This window comes from Corvus moneduloides, chromosome 3 (assembly GCF_009650955.1).
Source record: "Corvus moneduloides isolate bCorMon1 chromosome 3, bCorMon1.pri, whole genome shotgun sequence".
Taxonomy (NCBI): Eukaryota; Metazoa; Chordata; class Aves; order Passeriformes; family Corvidae; genus Corvus; species Corvus moneduloides.
In genome coordinates this window covers 33,353,318-33,374,060 of record NC_045478.1, presented here as the reverse complement: position 1 = coordinate 33,374,060, position 20,743 = coordinate 33,353,318, and the positions used below count along the sequence as shown (strand labels likewise).

General features: G+C 38.6%; 1 protein-coding gene across 4 annotated transcripts in view; it reads right to left on the bottom strand.

The window, feature by feature from the left end:
* Window positions 1–20,743, bottom strand: part of CD109 (CD109 molecule) — a 70,773-nt gene that overhangs the window by 11,703 nt on the left and 38,327 nt on the right. For 3 of the 4 annotated variants that reach the window (XM_032104830.1, XM_032104827.1, XM_032104829.1), the window contains 11 exons: window positions 20,055–20,172; window positions 17,185–17,298; window positions 16,762–16,980; window positions 15,942–16,086; window positions 15,021–15,197; window positions 10,885–10,966; window positions 9,388–9,616; window positions 8,706–8,871; window positions 7,429–7,619; window positions 4,910–5,065; window positions 4,759–4,824 (listed from right to left, as the gene is read on the bottom strand). In XM_032104830.1, the coding sequence (XP_031960721.1) occupies window positions 4,759–4,824; window positions 4,910–5,065; window positions 7,429–7,619; window positions 8,706–8,871; window positions 9,388–9,616; window positions 10,885–10,966; window positions 15,021–15,197; window positions 15,942–16,086; window positions 16,762–16,980; window positions 17,185–17,298; window positions 20,055–20,172 (1,663 nt within the window). The remainder of the gene's footprint in view (window positions 1–4,758; window positions 4,825–4,909; window positions 5,066–7,428; window positions 7,620–8,705; window positions 8,872–9,387; window positions 9,617–10,884; window positions 10,967–15,020; window positions 15,198–15,941; window positions 16,087–16,761; window positions 16,981–17,184; window positions 17,299–20,054; window positions 20,173–20,743) is intronic. The other variant, XM_032104828.1, reaches the window with a different exon arrangement.

Sequence of the window (20,743 nt, the reverse complement as noted above, 5' to 3'; positions counted from 1 at the left end):
GCGAAAAAGGATGAATAAAACCAGGTTAAAAGAGAGGCTGTATATAAAAGCAGAGCAAGAGCAAATACATAGTGTATGTACAGAATATGTCATCGGTCTTCATGTCACTGCATTCACACACTCAAACCAGACGAGGAATAGCACGTTACTCCAAACTCAGAATACCACAGCCTTCTTACAGTTAAATAGTTTCATCATTTGGTTCATCTGTACAAAGATAAAACTACAGATTTGGTCTATCTAAAGGACAGAGCTCTCAGCCTGTGTTTAGAGACAAGGATGCGCAGAACAGTGTTAAATGCTTTGTACAGGTCCAAACAGATGACGGCTGTTGCTCTTCCCACCTCTGCCAATACTGTAACCCTGTCGTGGAAGGCAAAAAAAATTTGTCAGGCACAGTTGGCCATTAGTGAAGCCATGTTAGCTGTCACAAATCACCTCTTCAGTTTCTATGTGCTTTAGCGTAGTTTCCAGGAGGATCCACTCCATGATCATGCCAGGCACCAATGCAAGACTCACCGGCCTGTAGTTTCTGGGGTCTTAATTTTTTCCCCTCTTTAAAAATGGGTCTTATATTTCCCCTTTTCCAGTCAGTGAGAACTTCACCAGATTGTCATGACAACAATCATTATCCATTCCCTCAGTCATCCAGATAAAACACATAGCATGGTGAGAGGGTTCTTCTTTCATTTTAGTAGAAAAATAAGTAGAAAGAGGCAAAAATCCCCTTGCAAGACCCCAACATGCGTTTTGCTTGGCTAAAGAAAAGGGAATGAAGAGTGCTTCTGAAAAATCACAGTCCTTCTACAATGGTTTCAGGTAGCAAACGGAAAACTGTCAATCCAAATTTAAAGGCATGATAGAGGCTTGTCCCAAGTTATAGGTTAGCTAGTCAATTATAGGTCTGTGCAAACAGAGGAGTCTTTAATTTCTGATTTTTGTTTTTGCTGCCATCTCTCTCACTTCTTGATACAAAAACTATGCTCCTTCTTTCAATCTCTACACATACTTCCCATTGCCCTGTCCAACACTGCTGAATTTAGCACATTGTGTGAGTGTAGAGCCAATTCTGTACAGGCACTCAGGGCGACTGTGAAGATTTATCACGTACAACTGCTCCACAGGAGAAGGCAGTACCAAGGATGAAACCAACCTAGAAAGCCTGCCAGTTAAAGGCATGCAAAAAGCAGTGCCTCGACAATCTGTCATCATAGAAACAAAACAGTTTTAACTTTTGCCAGAAAAAGCTAATGAATGAGAATTTACTGCCAAGGCAGGATGTTCTGAAACCACATACTGAACAGGTCAATCAGCTAGTATTTTCATGGAGTAAGTTATTGCTGTTATGGTCTGAATTTCTTTTCCCGATTTCTCCTGACAATGAAGGAAAATGTTTTCACAACACAGAGTTTAATTAAAGCCTTCTTTTATATACACACTCACTTTGAGGACAGAAGGCTATTATACAGAAACTCACATTAAATTAACAAAATGACCAACTGCATTCCTTAACTTTTAAAACACAACTGCCAAAGCTAAAGGCAGAACTGGTCCAGTCTTGTGAATAGTGCAACCAGTTCTGGTGAGAGACCCAAGGAGAGAAAATTAAAAGCTAGTGATGCTTATAATAGTAGCTGACACTATCAACTACCCTACACTTCTAAAAATATGGTACATTTATAGTGCCCTAATCAATGCCTATCCTTCTTCAACTAGCAGCATAAATGAGCTTGACTGAGGATGTGAATTCAATGAAAACATCTCCAATATTTTTTGTCCCTCTTTGAGTACTTAACATCCATTCAAATGGTAATGCAGAAATAAGTGTGCATTTCATCATGTACCTATTACAGCACCATCATACTAAATAACATTCAGTTCCCTGCATAAGCCTAGTAAAAATGCACTGAGTGGAAAAAATGGTCAGTGCTTCCAGTAATGACTAACAGGGGATTCCGAGGGTTTTTCCTCACTCCCTCTCTACATCTGATCAGGAGATCAAGGAAATCTTGTTCACCTATCCACAGGTGGGTGGATACAGTATGGGTAGGGGTTCCCATACCCACCCTTGTTTGAGCCTGTCCACCCTCCCCTAGTTGGTAGTTCTGGATTTCAGCAGCATTCTCCTTCCTTCCAAGAAGGCATGGGCCCATGCCAATTATTTTAGTCATGCATCAAGAACAGTTCACAGTCATTCTAGACAGCAGAGGTGTTTCTTTCAAGATTTTCAGCAGGCCTGCTAGGGAAGATTGCTTTTTTGACTCCTTTCTCTAGAGCCTCTCTCGTAATACCCCAACCCATCCTCTCCTCTCTCTTGCAGAGTCAGTGTCTTAGGTCACCCATGGTATATACTCACATAATGGAGAGATGAGCTAGGAAACTTGGTTGACAGCAGGACCAAAAAGCTGTAAATAAATGTCTGCATTTGCAATCGTAATATCCAAAAATAAATACATTTCATGAGATCCTGAACGATCAGGATTGAATGCACTGCCAACTTGCACACACAGACAGTGAGATTTCACCAAAAAAAAAAAAAAAAAAAGGTTTTTCCTTTTTCCTAAGAATCCATTCTGTTGGGAAAGCAGACGTTTCCATTAATGGATTTAATCTTGTGTTGTGTGATATTTAAATGAATTACTGTTTTGACATGCTACATTTGGCAAGAAAGTCAAATCCCAGAACAGTGATTCTTACCACTGTACTCTGGCAGGCCCAATACAATGAAACACAGCTGAAGAAATGTGATTGCAATGTCATATGCTATCTGATTTATTAAATCTGATCCAGACCTAGCTTGCGTCTGGGAAAAAGAGAAATCTCATTCAATGTCCTCAGTGCTCTTTCTTTTAGAATACCAGACCTGCCAAAGAAAGCAGAAGGAAAGAACTGATCTCAGCAAAGACAAAGTTTTGGAGGAACTACTCCAGGGTGTGAAGTGCACTATTCTGAATCAAGTCACAGCATCTATGACTCAAAGCTTCAGGAAAAGAGGTGACAGCACAGTGACCTAAATGAACAAGGTTCATTAGCCTTGGTTCCTGAACAGCAGTTCTTTGTGAGCACACTTCCACGTTCATGCAACGAACCGGGAACTTAAACCGTGATGCTATACACCCCCAGGGAGTGCTCCCACCACAGTCAACTGGCTATTCTTGGTGGAAGACTTCTGCCCAGTCTTCACCAGACATGCTGGTTTGAATGTAAAATTTTCCTGCTGGAAATAACGTAATTGGAACCAAGGTGTTTTCAAAAAAGGTATGAAATTTCAATGTATCAGTGTCTTCCAGCAAGAAACAATTTGCTGAAAAGTTTTTGATCAGCTCATCTGACAAATTAGCTGACTTAGTATTAGGGAGTAGTTCTCAACAATTATTAGGGTTAAGTAGTCTTAACTGTTCTGGAGCTCCACTTTGTTACATTCCACACACACACACTGAAACCATAGATGTGGTAACGCAGTCCTGCTGAGATGTTCATTCCTATCTTGGCCTACAAACCTAAATCTAAATCATCCTCTGAAACTTTTGAACTTCGCTGTAAACTTCATTTGTACTTCTGGGAATTAACAAACATGGGTTGTGATTTATGGCATTGTGTGTTTTGCAGACTGGTGGTGAATGAATGAGGTGTATGTCCAGCTGCTGTTCACTGCTGAAAGGCACCTGTGAAGACCTCTTTGACAAGGTCTTTATCCCAAAGATAAAGATATTTACCAACCATCATCAGGCATTTTTTGCTTCCCAGATGCGTAAGAACACTAAAGTGAAGGACAGATTGGATGGAACTTCAGATGGAATCTGACCTGGCATAAAACATGGAGACAATTAAAGGTGGCCTTAGATCAGTTTTCTCAAGTATGACTAGGAGTCCAGTAGGAACTCTGGTTTTGTGACACAGTCGGCAACTTTAAGTTTGCACTTTGAATAAAATGAGTCTCTCATGCTCAGAGACTAGTATTTCTGCATTATTTGTAGCTTTTCAAAGGCCTTCTCTTTCACCTGTGTGGTTCCAACCCATTATCATGGAGAGGGCACCAGGGAAGTGAGATCCACTGCTGGCCATATCAAGTTAGATCCAACACTGTTTTCTTCTGATATGGTATTTCTCCTTCCACTCTCGGCCACGCCCTCACTTTTGGTCGATGCTAAGTGTCTGTTATTATTTGTAGTTTGCAGGATCCCTTGACTCTGTTTTTCATGCTATTTCAGAACACTGTAAAAATTGCTAGAGAACCTGGCTGTAATAATCTCTTATTTTTAGTTTTTCTTGCATTCTATTTCAATAAAAGGAAAACTCTTATAACTAGCAGTGCAATCTTGTTCTCTACTGATCTGTGCTTTATTATGGTTTACCACAGGTTCTCAATGTGGCATTTCTGCCAAGTCCACACACCTCTTTTACTCTGAAATCTGTGCCTGCCAGCGTACCAGTGCAGTCCCCTGTCTTGCAAATGGACATTGCAGTTCCGCAGGAGGAGAGGATTGCTTTGATACAGCTTTGGGCCATGGAAGTGCCCCAAAACTGTCAGTCATCCAGCATTACTTAAAAGGCCAGACCACTTGTCAGAATAATAACGTGAATATGTCCATATTTCATTCACAGTATTCCTCAATTAGTAAATTGCTTTGCTACTGTTTTAAGACATTTTGGAAGACTGTTCCTATTAACATGTTCTATAAAGCTTCCAAAATACACTTTCCTTGCAGAAAGCATATTTCTAGCAAGAATACCTACCTGATTGCCTGCATTGCCTACCTGGAAAACAGCAAATCCCATTCCCTCCGCTGACACTGTAATTGTCATTTGTTGTGCAGGGGGAATCTGGAAGAAAGATGAGTAAACCAGTATTTTCAAAGTACTTTCGGTCAGCAGACTTTACAAAAGTATTCCTCACTTTTTACAGTACCTCCTTGGCCTGAAGCAGGAAACGGTTTTGAGTATCAATTGAGAATGTTTCTGGCACTTCCAAAGAAGGGGCTGTCACTGTTATATCCATTTCTGTTTTGCTTGCTGCAGTGAGAGCTGCAAATAGACTCAAGGCTTGTAGAGCCACCACTGTGTCCTGTTGAGAGAAAGAAACCCTTCAGTATTGAAAAGAAGCAGCTGGCACAGCACACAGACTATGCCTTGGGGAGCTTGTAGTTCCTGCATAGACCCATTTGTTGATTATGCTGGAGTCTTCATGCAGCCATCTCCACATCTCTGGATTCCCCTGGCAGGAAGGTCCCAGCACAGAAGAGAGATAGCAACACAAGGCAAGAAGTTAGCTACAGTGGAAATGGAAAATGAGGTGGGACCCAGCTAAGGAAGTTTTCCTCTTGTGCAAGGTACCTGGAACACCTGACAAGCTGAAAAACACAAGAGTCAAGATTACACACCACACCAACCATGGAGAAAAACACAGAGGAAAGTAACGATACTGCTACTTCCTAGATTTATTTAGTGACTATGCATTAAATATTCAGTACTGCAGAGGAGTTGTTCAGGGTGTGTTCATCATTGACAAGCTACAGGTCTGAAAAATTATTAACATTTATTTTAAAAAAAGGCTGAAATTAATTTTATCAGACACTCAACAACAATTTCAAAGGGTTTCAGCCCAGTTTACACTCTGTATTTGATCCAAAGGTTTTGTGCAATTGTTTAACCACTGCAAAATATACTTACAAACACACTGGCATATATGTATCTAAAATTCTTTTTTTTCACCTTTGTGCGTGATTGTAGGCTTAGCTCTCCAGGTTTTGAACACAAGAGGTGGAGTTTGAGCATTTGGTCCAGCACAGTTTAGGGAATGAGAATTTTAACATCCACTATTTTCTGGGAACAAATACAGTAATTAAATTAATGTCTCTAATCTTCTCAGGGATTTTTGCTGTTCATGCAGTTCATTTTGCACTTACTTTTAACCAGTCAGAGTGAAGAAATTGGCCTTTCAGGCTTGACATACAGATACTTGATTTACTATTAGGCCACTTCTAGTAACAAAATTCTAACATAACAGGAATTCATTCCCTACAACATGGTGACGGTACCATACCTTAAGGGGCCAGCATGTGCTGACTTTTTACTCTTAACAGGTAACAAACCCACTCTCCTTCCCATGCCACATCCTTGTGTGAGATGACCTGCTTCACTGATTTCTTAAAATCCAGAAAGATCAGCTGATTAGCAACTGCAAATTCCCAGTAAACTGCACCATGTATACAGATTATGGTGAATTACCACACCCTAACTCATAAAGCATCACATATGCAACATAATACTTTCCTCCTTATTGTTCAACAATATATTAAGTTTCTTATGTAATAAACTCTTTTAAAGCAATCTTAGAAGTTAACTAAAAAAACTATGGAGTCATTTCCACAAATTAAAAAAGGCATCTAGGAAGACACTGGAGTAATTTTGAGATCAAAACAGTTTAGACTATGGAAGAACAAAATGATTAAGTTAATTTCTTAATTTTACCCTCAAGGGTAAATGATATGTTGCTAGATTTTCAAACTTTTACGTAAAATAGGTTTCTGAACAATAAGATTTTGTTAACTCATTTAGTGCTTCAATCAACTTCTCCAAAAAATAAGCAAGAATTAACACATTAGGAAAGCACTAATAACTCAGGGGAATCCACCTGGTTCTTAAATTGCATTTTACTCAGAACATATTTCTCTCAGATTAATACTAACCAACATCTGAAAATAATGAAGGATAGCCTGTACACCTTGGTACCAAGCAGCATTTTACTGTGACCAGCATTTGCAGTTAATTTAAAAGCTAGTTTAAACCAGTGCAATCCAAAGTACTATCTAATTTTTTTGGATGCCAGCACAACTTATGAGATGCGGCTTTAATAACATGGAAACCTCCTGGAGATAGTGAAGATCTTCCAAATTTCACGGCCCATCAAAAATCTATGCAATAATAAGGACAAAGTACATTATTAAGTTAAGACCAACTGCCAACAGAGGGATTAGGTTAGGCTGTTCTTCTAAAACCTACCCCCCTTAGTTAAACGCTAAGTTAATAGCCTTTCAGGAGTTTGAGGACCCGCACATGGTAAGAATAAAAAGAGGTTTCTCTCCTTGGAAAGAAAGTAAGCATAGATGTTTCATCATACTTATTTCAAAAATATGTTTAATTACTTTTCCATGGGCATCACTATTTCTTCTTAATTTGTTTTGTTATTAATACGTTATGTAAAGAAGGTCTCCCTCTAATTCTCTTTTTTATTAGACTTGCCAAAAATACTAAAACTGGCAGTCCAGGAGTAAGATGCCAATAACGCAGGCTTGTACATAACCAAGGTAGCTACAGCAAAACAAAACTCAGTAATTACTATGTAAAAAATGGTCCTTTTTTTTTTATTTTTAAATATACACTGCTCGTTTAGAAAGTATAGCAAAACCCCTTAAGACAAGATATTACCTGAGTAGATGAAAATCCCCCAAGGTGATTTCTTTGATGACTTAGCCATTTCATAATAGGGATCCCCTCAGCTAATCTGTCTTGATGAAAGTGAGAGAGCAGAGCGTATGCTGCAAGTTCAATATCAATGGACCGTGGCTGCCATGAGTCAGAAATTTCAGAAGCAGGTGTTACCCAGAAACGAAATTCTCCTGTAAAAAGAACCAATAATAACCTCAGATCCACAGACTGAAGTCTTTGGATTTCTGGGAAAGTGTTAGGGGAAACCTCTTCATTAATGCTTACACGTGGGCCCTAGCAAGGATCTATGAAATCAAAGTTTAGGCATGTGTTCCATGAAGGACTGACTTAAGTACTTCCTTAGCAATGTTTGACTCTAGATACAAAAAAGCTGGAGTCCAAACAGTCACTCAATTGATTTCAGTGAACTTTACATTGATCCTTTCCTTGTCAGCCTGAAGTGCTCACATAAAAGAGCCCTTGTGAAAAGGCCACCTTGTTACAGTGCTCCTTTCTCTCAGGACTAGAGAAGGCACCTCAGGCAGCACAGCTGCTCACTAGACTCATTCTTGAGTGGATCCTTCCCAAAAAAATGACTTCTCGTCCCAGAAGTGACTGTCCAAAAGGCCTAATTCAGTAAACATAGAGGGACACTCAAGAGGCTCTGTTGCTAGGCTACAACATGAATTCCTTTGGATTTTTCAAGAGGACAGTTACTATTTTGAGCCAAAAATTTCCATTTCTTATACTCCATATGGTCTGTTCCTCCCCCAAATTAGGAAGAAGAATTCAGCTGTGCTAAACTTGAAAGACATTAAACATACTGAGATGACAGGTCCTCAGGGAAAGTGCAACAGACCTCTGTATTGCCTTACAGAAGTCCAACACTTCACCTCTTCATTCTAATACTCATTAGCCCCCAACACCCTCCTGATCTCTCCAAACTACACTGGAATAGTTAACTTCATCCATCTACCCCCCTCTTTAACCATGCTGATCTTACGAGTGTGCATAACAAAATAGGAAAACTGACAAGTCCTTCAACAGCATCACAGTACTATCAGGAACACTGAGACTGAAAGCACAAGCTTTCTTGTGAATCGTCATTCATTTATGGACACTTCTCATTAAGGCTGTCTTAGAACTTCTTAGCTAATTCTCTATATCATACTCAGAACAGATCTGAATTCTGAATATACAGCTGTAGATACATGATAGGCATTTTTCAATTTGACAAAAATCTGTCTGTACAACTGAGTAAGATACTTGTGCAGTACCTTGGTGTTCTGCTCTCTGGTTCAGCATATTCAGTGCTTCCTTTGCTTTTGTACTTTTTGCCCAGGACAATGCATATGTCACAAGTGCCAATGTGTAATTATCTGAAATGCCTTCACCTAATTTATCTTCTAGAAAGTTTGTAGCAGTCTTGATGGCATAAGCATGCTGGAAATGAAGATAATATTGAAGAATATACAGTGAATAAAATAGATCTTGGAATAGTAAATGTAAAAGAAAAATTCATGTAGAACCAGAAAAATTATGACCAAAAAATAATGAGAAATCTCTTTCAGAGTCACAGACACGAACCTCAAAGGCAAGCCTTTTGATCTGGCACTGTCTTTTATGAAAATGAGTAATTTCAATTAAATCAACTGGAATTACTTAACATCTTTAAGACTAGTTTCCCCCAAGAAATTTCTTTGCAAGTTCTTGGACTAAAGTCATGACAATATTCTTGCTAACAGAAACTGCCTTTAGATTTTGCAAATACAAAATTGAAGGGCTTAACACAACTTTGCATTGTTTTGAATAGTTAAGGGATGTTCAACAAAATGAGGTTAAATTTTGCCTGTGTTCAAATATCCCTCTATTTCTTTAAAGTACCAAGTGTTTGCCATGTACTATGAAAATTTATGAAGCATTCCTGTAACTACGAATCATACTTATGAACTCCAATACCTGTTTATCTGGGAACCCTAGGAGGGATGACATGATATAAGCTGTGAGAGTAATTGGATTACTGGTGCCTCCTTGAAGATCACTGTGTAACACTTTCCCAGGCTCCTGGAACTCCCCATTTAATTTCTGATGACGGACAATCCATTTAGCTGTATCCATGAGTACATCCTCGTCAATATCTAAGAATGGACGAGCTTGAAGGAAACATCTCAATACAAAAGCTGATAACCTTGGGGAAAAGATTCATCAGGTAAGTCAAAATTAGCCAGGCATTACAGCTTCCTCTGTTTCAGATGATGTAAGAATACTGTAAAGCATAAGGTGTTCTACATACCCCTCCCAAGCAGAGTAAAATGAATGCCTCACCCAGATAAGCAAGTAGACTAAACTTAATCCACCAAAAAATGAAGATATATCCTTGTTCCTGAAGATCACCCCTTCTCCAGCTGCTGTGCTTCAGAAATAAATACAGAGTATAGATTCTAAGTCTGCCAGCACATGTATATCTTTATTCAAAGGTTGCTCTCCTGCCTTCTGCTGCTAGACAGAAGTTGTAGTTTACAAAGTAATGCAGTTATGAGTGTGATGTTAATTACCACCACTATCCCTGTAATGACATCCTTGAAACAACCTTTGTTGTTTTATTATTAATAATCCCAAATTATCTCTCGACTCCGTCTTTCCAAATGTGCATTCAGGTAACTTGTCACTGAACTATTTAAGTACTAGAGTTGCCAGTACTGGCAAATCCTGCTGATATCAATGAAAGATGCCCACTGACTCCAGAAGAAAGTCTCTTTCAGTGGCACAGTAACTGGGATGGTTCTAAGCAAAGACAGAAGCATGTACTGGAATACATAAGTACATCTAAAGTGAGCAAGGGTTAGCTGAACAAAGTGGTGGAACCTGTCTCCGTTATCTATCTGGCTTCCACAACTATGCTCTGTATGCTTCCTGGAGTGAAACACAGCACTGTAAAGATTTTTTCAGCTGTGTTTATAGTCTCAATAAAAGGAAATGTGAGAGAGGCAAGTAGAACAAAATTTTTACCACCAGTAACTCTGCTCACCCCCTACAAAATGTCTCAGTCAGTCTTCAGCCTCCAGTACAGAGATAACTGAAAATCTGCTTGAAGCAGGGATGATCACATAGCCCTAAATGGTTTCAGTCAAGTGCAAGAATAACTAATTCAATTGTTATTCTTCATTCTTTTGAGGAAAGCAACAGCAAAAACTTTCAGACTAAACTATTTCCCTGGTTAAAATAATTCATCTTTTTTTTTTTTTTTTGCAAAATTAAAAAGCCTCGCCCTAATAATGGCTTTGACAATATGTTATCCAGCAAGAAAGACCTTAGAGTTGGCCTAAACACCTAATGAAAACCAGGCAGAAGGCTAATACAGCTGGAAACTTTTACCAGCTTCACAAAAACTTTTCAGATGCAGGGAAAATATCTAAAATACTAAAATTCCACAATGATTCTGGCAGAACTACTCACCATGTGCTCCCAGAGGGATCTTCATTTCCAAAGGCACTAAAAGAGCCATCATCCCTCTGGAAAAGCAGCTCTCTTTGGTAGCCTGAAGTGGAAAAGTAGAGACAGGTATTGAACACATTCCTCTCATGCGGGTTCCAGCACAAACTGGAACTGAAACTGATGATATGAAATAAGGCACTTTCTAAGACTGAGAAGGGCAGAACTGAAGCTTCTATTTCTTAGAACACCTCACAAATATGCAGGAACACACAAGACCATGCAGAAGATGATGAGGAAGCAGGCAGCAGTAACACAAAGGATCCATCTACAAAAGGAGAACCAGAAACTCCTGCTGCTGCTCATCAGCCACTCAAGCAGTGCAGAGATGTGCCCCCAGACACCCGGGGTTCCAGGACCAGAGCAGTGAGAGTAGAGCAGAGATGCAGCTATAGTTCAGTGCTTTCATCACTTTGGGGATCTTGTGTACCTACAGAAATGCTCTATCTTTACAGCATAAAAGGAACAACAAGCAAAAACTGTTGTCCAGCTGGAAGAGCAAGGCTACAAGTGCTGCTGGAAAACCAGACTTCTTCTTCAGGTGGCTTTTGTCAAATCAATAGTCTTGCTAACAGAAAAAGCAAGTTGGAAGAGGCTGTTCTGAAACAAGAGAAAATTTTCAAAAGACCTGAAGGTCCTGAAATCCTGAGAAGAACCATTTCAAATGTTATCCTAAGATTTTTCAATATCCAGAACAAGTGCAGCTTTCTCCTGGCTACAGGACATCCAAAATAAAAGGGCCTCAAAGGCTCACTGACTGCTCGCAACCACCAGCAGCATTCTCACTCGTGGATGACTTCAGTACAGAACCAGGGGTTCGTTAATGTTAGAAATGAAGAGCTTCCTATGATTTGCTAATCACAGTAGTTTCTGGTGTCTAAAGCCTTTCTTCCCTTACATCTTGCCTGCCATTTGTGTATCCAGAACAGTAACGGCATCTTTTCTTTCCCTCCACTTTGTCTTTTCCCTTAATTTTACTATTTTAGCTATTATAACTAAGAAAGTATACTCATTAATCAAAGACCTGATAGATATGCACACAATACAGAATCAGGCAGAAAAACTTTCAGGCAACCATCAGTAAGTCCTACACAAATGAATTCACACAAATACATCCAGTGAGGTCCATCCAGCTACAACCCTGTAAAATGTTCCTTCCTTTCATTAACCACCCACTTCCATACTATCCTGTCTGTACATAAACAGTGAGTGAACCATACCCCCTAATTACTGAGGAACAAATGGCCTGGTCCCTCAATCTAAGTGCCAGTGTAAGATGAATTCCTAATTAAGGTCTCTCTGTAATAGAAGAGAATGAGATATAAAGCTGGGAATCTGAACTGTTACTATAGTATAACTGGGTACCTTCCCACGTAACCCCAATAGCAACAAATTTTGCTTTTGAGTCTTCTTTAGAAGAGTTTGCAATCTAAATTTTTGCTTTACTATAGGTTTATTATGTATTTAGCATGATAGTGGGTAATTACATCACTAAAACTGGTGAGTCTTTCAGACACAGACATACCTGTCATCTCAGTTAATGATACTAAGTAAAACACTCTTAAATGGAAGGGGAAAAAAAGGAGGAACGAGTGCCATTTCTCTCCAAGAAAAGCAAAAGTCACTGTCAAAGTTTAAGCCTCCAAATAATGTTCTATGAGGAGCACAAACACATCTATATATACAAATATACTGCTCCTTCTTCAAAAGTATCTGACTGCAAGGTCTGAAAACAAGGTCTTCTGCTTCTTTGCAGAACTGGCAATATACAGCAATAAGTATTATAATCACCATCATCCTACTGGTAGTGTAAAAGCACTAGAGTACAACTTTCAGCCTGCTTAACAAAGACTGCTGAGCAGCCCTTACACAGGCACAAATTCATCTCAGAATGTAAGACTGGGAGGGATCAGAAAGATGAGCAGAACCAGAGAGAGAGAGATCATTCAGCTATTTCCTACATTCTGTTCACTTTCGTCTCAGCGCCAACACTGCTGCAGTCACGCAAAAGTCTCCCAACACAAGCGTATCTAACATGGGAACGCCTGCAGAAATGCTGGAACAGGAGGCCTGGAGGCTGCAAACCACCGCACTTGGTCCAACAGACACTCAATCACACGTGAAAAATGATACTTCAAACGTCAACACATAAAAGTGGGAAGGCAAGGAAAAGAAGGATCCTATTATGAAGATGTTCACTACTATTCCCAGAGGGTTGGCTGGAACCCAAGAGATGTAGGAGGCTCACTGAAAAGAGCTCACAAAGCCGAAAGAGGAATGTATAAAGATGGAAAGGACTTCAGAAAGATGTTCAAGACTGAAGGATCTTACATTTTAAACAGCTTGGAAATTCTGCTCAAAATCTTTCCCTCTTTGGGTCTAACAACAAAGCTTTCAGATGTATCAGGTGTTTTTCATTTCAGAAAAAGTGATTTAAAGACAGGATTTGTCATTACCAGAATTAAGAAATGTGCTTAAAGGGCAACTTTTCTTTGGCTTTGCCTTTGTTCTAAGTAAATAAAACTGCTAAAAGAAGGATCATATAGCAGTTTCTGCTAGCTATATGATCCCTTCTTCTCACAAGCATTTAGCCATAAATTAATTATATTTACTTCAGATTCTGAGGTTACTTCTTCAAATACTTGGTGAATTACGACATGGGAAATAAAGTATGTTTTAAATTAAACTTCATAACAATCCTTTCAAAAACTGAGTCTATAAAAATTATATCTTAAGCTAAATTTCAACTTGAAGATTACACTTAAAATAATCGAGCAACAACAGAAAATAATTATTAAAATAAAGCAAAAATACCAGAATATTTTTTAGATTGCGGTTATTTTCTATCTTAAGGTTACAAGTATTTCAGCATAGTTATTGTTTTGGCACCTACAGTGTTAAAAACACGTACCTCAATTCAAACCCTCAGAAAGAAGTTAAGAACACAATACACTTTGTATGTAAGTGACATTTAAACATTTAAATTTCAAAGCATTCATTTGATTTGAAACAACTTAAATAAATCCACTACTGGAAAACTTTAGAAAATTATGATACAAAAGCTCAGTCTTAAGAGTGATAGATTGCTTACAAACTTCAGAGTAGCTGTTTACATAACACATCTCTTCCTCCCCACTGCAATTTTCAACTAAACCATGTAGTAGCAAGGGTTTAAAAAATAATAATAAAAAAAAAATCATTTAACTGCTTTGACAGAAAATTGGAATCTTGATGAAAGGAAAATTAATTTTGAGCTGTGCCTTTTCCAAGGGAAATGTCAACAACTTTTAAAAAATCAAACAAAAAAGACTTAGAGAGAGTAAACAAAAATTGAAAATGTCATCACGATGCTTTAGCAGGGGTGTAGTTCACACGGGGCTGGTGTCAGTGCTGTCTGAGAACCAGGCTCTCAGCATGGAGACTGACACGTGGCGCGTGTGGGACACCACAGTTAGATACTGTCTGATCCAAAAGCCAGAGTGCAGCTGTGGTCTCCAGACTTTGTGATGTTCTGGAGTATCTCCCCATTCCAATATACAACAATTTCCAACTAAAATTTTCCAGCTTTTGATTTCTAGCACAGAGTTCACTTCTGACCAAGTCTAAAATTTCTGTGGGTAAAAAAGCCAGCCATGAGAGCAAATGCCACTCCTTGAGCTCTACAAGGACATGTCAGGATGGTGTCATTGAAGACAGGGGATGAATGTGGTTCACTCTGCTCACTGACTCATTTTAAAGCTCTGTGCCTCAGGCAGAGATCAGAAATGTCTGCTCACATGGGGTTTTATCAAACAAGAAGTAACAACCATCTTGTAAATCCATATGAATTATCTTCTAAAATGCATTTGTCATCTGAAAAAAAGTAATTGTACAAAACCAACATTCTTTTTCTGAGAAAACTTGCCCTTGTAAACAAAATAATTTACTGTCTAATTCTGTCAGCCCAGAATAAAGAGAAAAAAAAAGAAACAATGGTTTTTCTTCCAGTTCTCATTGACACAAATTGAACAACATTTCAAACACCAGATGAAGAGTCATAGGTATCTTTTTACTAGGAAGAGTTCTTAAAAATCTAACATCTTTCTTTAAGGCATACAGACCTTTTCTCAGAAACGACACAGCTTTTGATCTAATATCCTCTTTCAACTGCCTGGTTTTAGTCAAGTATTGCAAAACATACACATTTGGAGCAAAATTGATCATATTCTGTTCACCACAGCCATAAGGCATCTTAATCAATGATGACAAACCATGGATAGAAGGCCCAAGTAAATCACCTGAAAGATAAAATTTAATCAAAATAAACTAAAGCTTATTGCAAATAAATGCATACCTCACACATAAAGGGTGGTATACTCTAAACTGGGAGAAAATATGATATATTGGGAATGCTTCTACTAAACACCACTAAGCAGGCAGAAAATATACTTCATCTACTGATCAACTTTATGCCCACTGACCCAACTCCCTACAGACCTTTCCAAACACAGAGCAATTTCAAACAGCTACCATTAAAAAATAAACAAAACAAAACAAACAAACAAAAAAAAAACCCACAACACCAAAAACCCAAAAGCAACCCAACAAAACCCCATAAAACTAAAATCTATTTAATCCAGGAAAATGTTTCAATAGAGGTATGTATTTGAAACTTCATTTATTTCTTCTCTCACCTGCAGTTATCAAAGCCCCGGTGTCACAGTAAACAACAGTTAGTCAGGTTACAGGTTTCATTCTGCAGACAGCATAACTACAACAGAATACCAGCAAACTTTGCAGGACCTTCTTGACTAAAATCCAATCTCTAACTCCGAAAATACCTTACAAACACCATATTAGCACAAATTAAATAAATTAAAGAAATTAAAACACTCCATCCATAAGGTCTCCCTATGTTTATCCTAATGCATGATGGTAAATTACTGTGACTTAATGCATCAACCTATTTATATTGCAGTTAAATAACAATTAATGCCATAATTAATTCCCTAATGATAGCAACAGAGTAAGATAATTCTTACCAACAGCAGTGACCTGCACTCTCTCACTGTCACTTACAACATCCAAAGGAAAAGTGAATTCCAAAGTTTTTGACACTGCTTGTCGTTTATTCCCAGTCAAATCCAAAAGGACTGTCTGAGAATATGTCTGTTCCAATCCTTCAGCCTATGAAGATAAAGACAGGGGGGCTGAGTATCCTTCTGTAGTTGATCCTGCCCTGAGCAGGAAGGTTGTACCACTCCCTTCCAACCTCAACCATTCTCTGATTCTATGATCTTGAGCATTTATTGTAGGATGAGATGTACAATTGTCTACCACCTTCCACTGAAATGGAGCCCAACACAAATCAGACATCCAAAGCTAGGCAAGTCTTATCCGTGTCTGGTTTACCAGAAAGCCTGGAGGCTAAAATTCCAGCACCAGTAGCAAAATACAGAAATGTTCATCTAAAATAGGCTTTGAATGAAAGCCAGGTGTAAGGTAAAATCAATTGCACTTATCCAAACAGTTACCTGGTCTACTCTCCACAGGTTATTAAATTAGCTATAGCACCAGGGGTTCAGTGATACACAAATAGGTTTCATCTTGCTTTCAAGAAGCGTTGGACAAACTATCTGTAGTTGAATAGATCTATGTGTTCATTCCTGGAAGGGGATCTAAAGAATTTTAAAGGACAAATTATTTTAAAAGAAGTGTTTTCTACTTAAAGCCACCTGACCCCAAACCGACCACACAAAGCAAGAGGCAGACAGGTACACTGGGTTGCCTTTTTGCCGAACTATGTTGCCTGTTTTCGGGAACAATTTACATCAAGAACAAGCCAAGCTACAGGTTGTTTACCTTTACTAAAATTTTCTGGATGACAGCATCAGAAGCAACAGATGATATTGCTGTCACTTTGATAGGAATCTCTCCCAGCTGTTTTGGCTTGATTGGAAATTGAACAGTTTTCCCATCTTCACTTGGTACAGATATAGACTGTTGATTTGCTGTAGCATTTATTTCATTGGATGTTAGAATAATTTCAAAAGCATCATTCATATCCAGGATCACAGTAACCTGTAAATACAGTAATATTTGCAATACAAAGTGTTAATTTTGAAAAGCTGCTTTCATAATCTGCCACCTGTTTTGTGTGTAGACAAGTAGGTCTGCCCACTAAAGAAAATACTCCAGTTCTCACAAAGAAAGGCATGGTCTTCCTCAGTGATGAAAACCCTGCAGTATCAAGTAACATTCAAAGATAAAGAGATTGTTTTTTACCTCAGCTTCTTCTTTCAAATAATTAAAGATGTTCACTTCCAAAATGAACTGCTCTCCTCTGATGATGGAGTATGGAAGGTTCAGGAAAATGAAAAAAGGTTGAAAAACTTCTAGCTGCAAAACAAAATCAGTCATGAACCCCTACAACCTAGACTAGAAACTAGAAAGAAAATTACTATACAACTTGTCTTCTGATCACTTTTAAATTCAGTGATAGAGTACGTTTAGTTGTACTCTACAGCTGACAAAACGCATTACTGCAGGGCTGAAGCAGAGGGCAAAGATGCTTCTGGTCGTAAGCACCTTTAGAAACACCATTCAGACGAGAGCTGCTGACAGCTTTGACAGGGCAGCCCCAACAGACGCAACTGAATTAGGACTAAGAGTCTATCATCTTGCAAGTTTGGAAGCTGTGAACTGTCCTGAACTCTCATTAAGGTAACTGAATTGCTTTGAGTACACAAGTAATGAATGATTAAGACTCTGTAAGTTGACCTATTTTCATGTCAATACAATAGTAACTAACTAACTCACCCAAATTCTGTAACTCAACACCACCTTACAGTGCTTTTTTTATTTAGTAAGATTAATCTTAATGTAAGTTCTTTAGTTATACTTCTAAAAATATGTACTTTATTAATTAAAATAAAAACTGCAGAAATATACCAGCAAGCAGTTTCTTTTACCTGCGAACAGAGCATTTTGAAAGAAATCTTGACTCTAAGAAATCAGTGTTAACGTCTCATCAAGCTGAATGGGATCAAAATTTCACTGTTTATGAACAGCTGTACAATAAGAATGGCTGGGACATAATATCCTTTATAAGCGAAATGTCAGTTAAAAATTATTTTAATCTGGTTTGCATTTAAAAAAATCTTCCAAGTGTTTTGAGTTTCAGAAACAAAAATCCCTCAGCTTTTCTTTTCTAGCTAGCAAATATTCCAATGCCTTCTGTAAAAAAAAAAATTTGTTTGCTAAAGCTCTCAGTGTCATAAACTTCTTTAGATATTAAACATTAGAGAAGTTCCAATAGAGACTTTTTTGGTTAGTTCATAGTAAAGGCTTTCCCTATGCACCTATTTTTTTTTGTCTTCTTACTTTAAATAAAAACTGAAGTCTTACACTCAGGGATATGCCAGTATATTACAATAAAATAAAACTGAGTAAAATTATTGACACTCTGTGTAGGAGAAGTCAAAAAAAAAAAATTATGCAAAGCAGTACATGACATAAAGCACGCAGATGTCACTTACTTCCTTCCCCCATTACATTTTTCATGTCTTTCTTTTAATTGCCTCTCTGTATGGTACTGATTAACATGTTTCAGCCATATGGAACTCTAAAGCACAACCTCAATGTCCCAACAATAGTGAAGTACTGAGCAGTGCATGGGGGTGATTATAGCTAAATTATTATCTCAACATCTGTTCTACTTGCAGCCTTCTCACATTTGAGGATGAGAGGCCAAGTGTGTATTTCCACACAGTTTTAATCAGAAAACTATCCTTTTTTCTGTCCCATCTCTGCCAAGCCAACCAAAAGAAACAAGAATAAGGATTCCAGTCTCAAATGAGCCTTAGCCACAAAATCCAGACTGGGCTCCAAATTCTGTAGTGGGGTTCAGATCAGGGTGCTCAAAGCACAAGCTCTGTGTCTGGTATAGAAGCCAACTGCGAAATCTCGACCTAGATCTCAGTTTGGATCTCAAAAGTTCTTCCTCCCCAAGAATTTGAGGGCATGAGAACTTAAATGGATAAGCTGGCTGTCTACAAGCTATGCTTCCCCTAGTCCAGGAACCAAGATGGAAATCCACGGCCCACTGCTACAGTTTCAACCTTTCTAAACCTAGGTATGTGAGTGGAATTGTCTCTGATAGGAACATAGCTTCTCTAGGATCTTTACATAATGAATGGAAGGATTATTCTATGTATATAAAATACTAGCTAAATGAGACTTCAAGCATTAATTCCTGTTTTAAACAGGCTAAACAACTCTCTTTAAGCAGTAGTTTCCTTGAATACAGAGTGATCCTAGGACAACTGAACTTGTACACTGGGAATCTCAGGTTAGAGATCTAACCTGAGGAGTGCTGAATTTAGCTTAAACTGCTAAACTCCTCAAACACTTGGAAGCATGAAAAGAGCCTCAGGACACAGAAATTTGGGAGCAAGAAGAATCTCATCCCATGGCTAGCTCTCAGGGTCCACTCTGCTCCTCAAGCTAAGTCATCCAAAACTTAGCACCTATCACAGATCACAGAATGGTTCTGTTGAGAGAGACCTCTGGATAACATGTAGTCCAAGCCCCCTGCAAGTTTATCTAGATCAGGGGTACCTGTGTATTCCAGGACTGCTTTTGACAGATAAATTTAGTCTTAAATCAGCTCTCCTGTTCTCCCTCCCTGGGGTAAGTGTTAGCCGTAAGTGTTAGCAGAGCAGCAGACAAATGCCTCTCACATCCCACCCACCTCTTCCCTGCCAGTCTGTGCAAACCTCACTGCATACATTATCAATTCATGGAATGCTCTCTGGGAAGAGCCAAGAAAACATGCAACACTGTTCCCAGATAGTCATTCCCCCTTTCTACATACAAAGATTTTGAAATGGGCACATCCAGGAAGTACTCTTCTCCAAGAGAAATAGGCATCCAAATATCTGTGTAAAGTCTTAGATATGTGCATGAGCCGGAAGGGAAGGCAGATATAGTATCATACATGTCTTCAGTGATGATGTTTTCTTTACAGTTTGAATACACGCGGCCTCTCAGTCTCTTTATTAGTATAAGGAGGTGCTGCTGTTAGAACTAAATCAGAGTCCAGCAACAACCTACAGTGTTACCAGCCTTAAAGGAGAACTCTAGTGAGATGGTACCTCCACCGGGGCAGCTGTCACTCCAAGCCCACCGTTTTCAGAGATCACAAAAGCACTGGCTACCCAGGATGTGATGGTATCAGGTACAATGGCATCCATTGTGGTTTCTGTGTCAGATCTGACGGCAGAAGGGGAGAGCAGACTTTCAAAACCATCCATTTACAGACATCAGTAAGTGGATACACACGTCTAAAATGCATGAAAAATTAAGTCCAAATCCTGGAAAGAAAAGCTGCTCATTATCCATTTTTCTTCTTCTAACCATTTAGAAATACTGTGATGGGATCAAAATTATTTTAAAAATTTAAATTATTTTAAATTACATGAATTGAAGGTAATTACACTGAATCACATTACATGTAATCCACTTTTACACGTCCTTTTAAAACAATCCCAGATGATGGTTGCTTCCTGAACTTCTCAGCTGTAAAAGAATACAAGATTTGTGCTTCACGATGCAGGTCATGTTTCACCATCATTTGACAGTTTGAACTATGCATTGAATTAGGTGCAGACAGCAATAATTTCCCTTTCTAGGCTAATCACCATCTTTTCATGTCCTGTAGAGAAAAACACTAGGTGTCCCTATCTATTATGTCCCCATCTGTAAAAGCCAGAGTTTCTTTTGTCTCCAGGATTTTTATCTAGCTTATATTGAAACTCCTAGGATTTCAGTCAGCATAATCCTC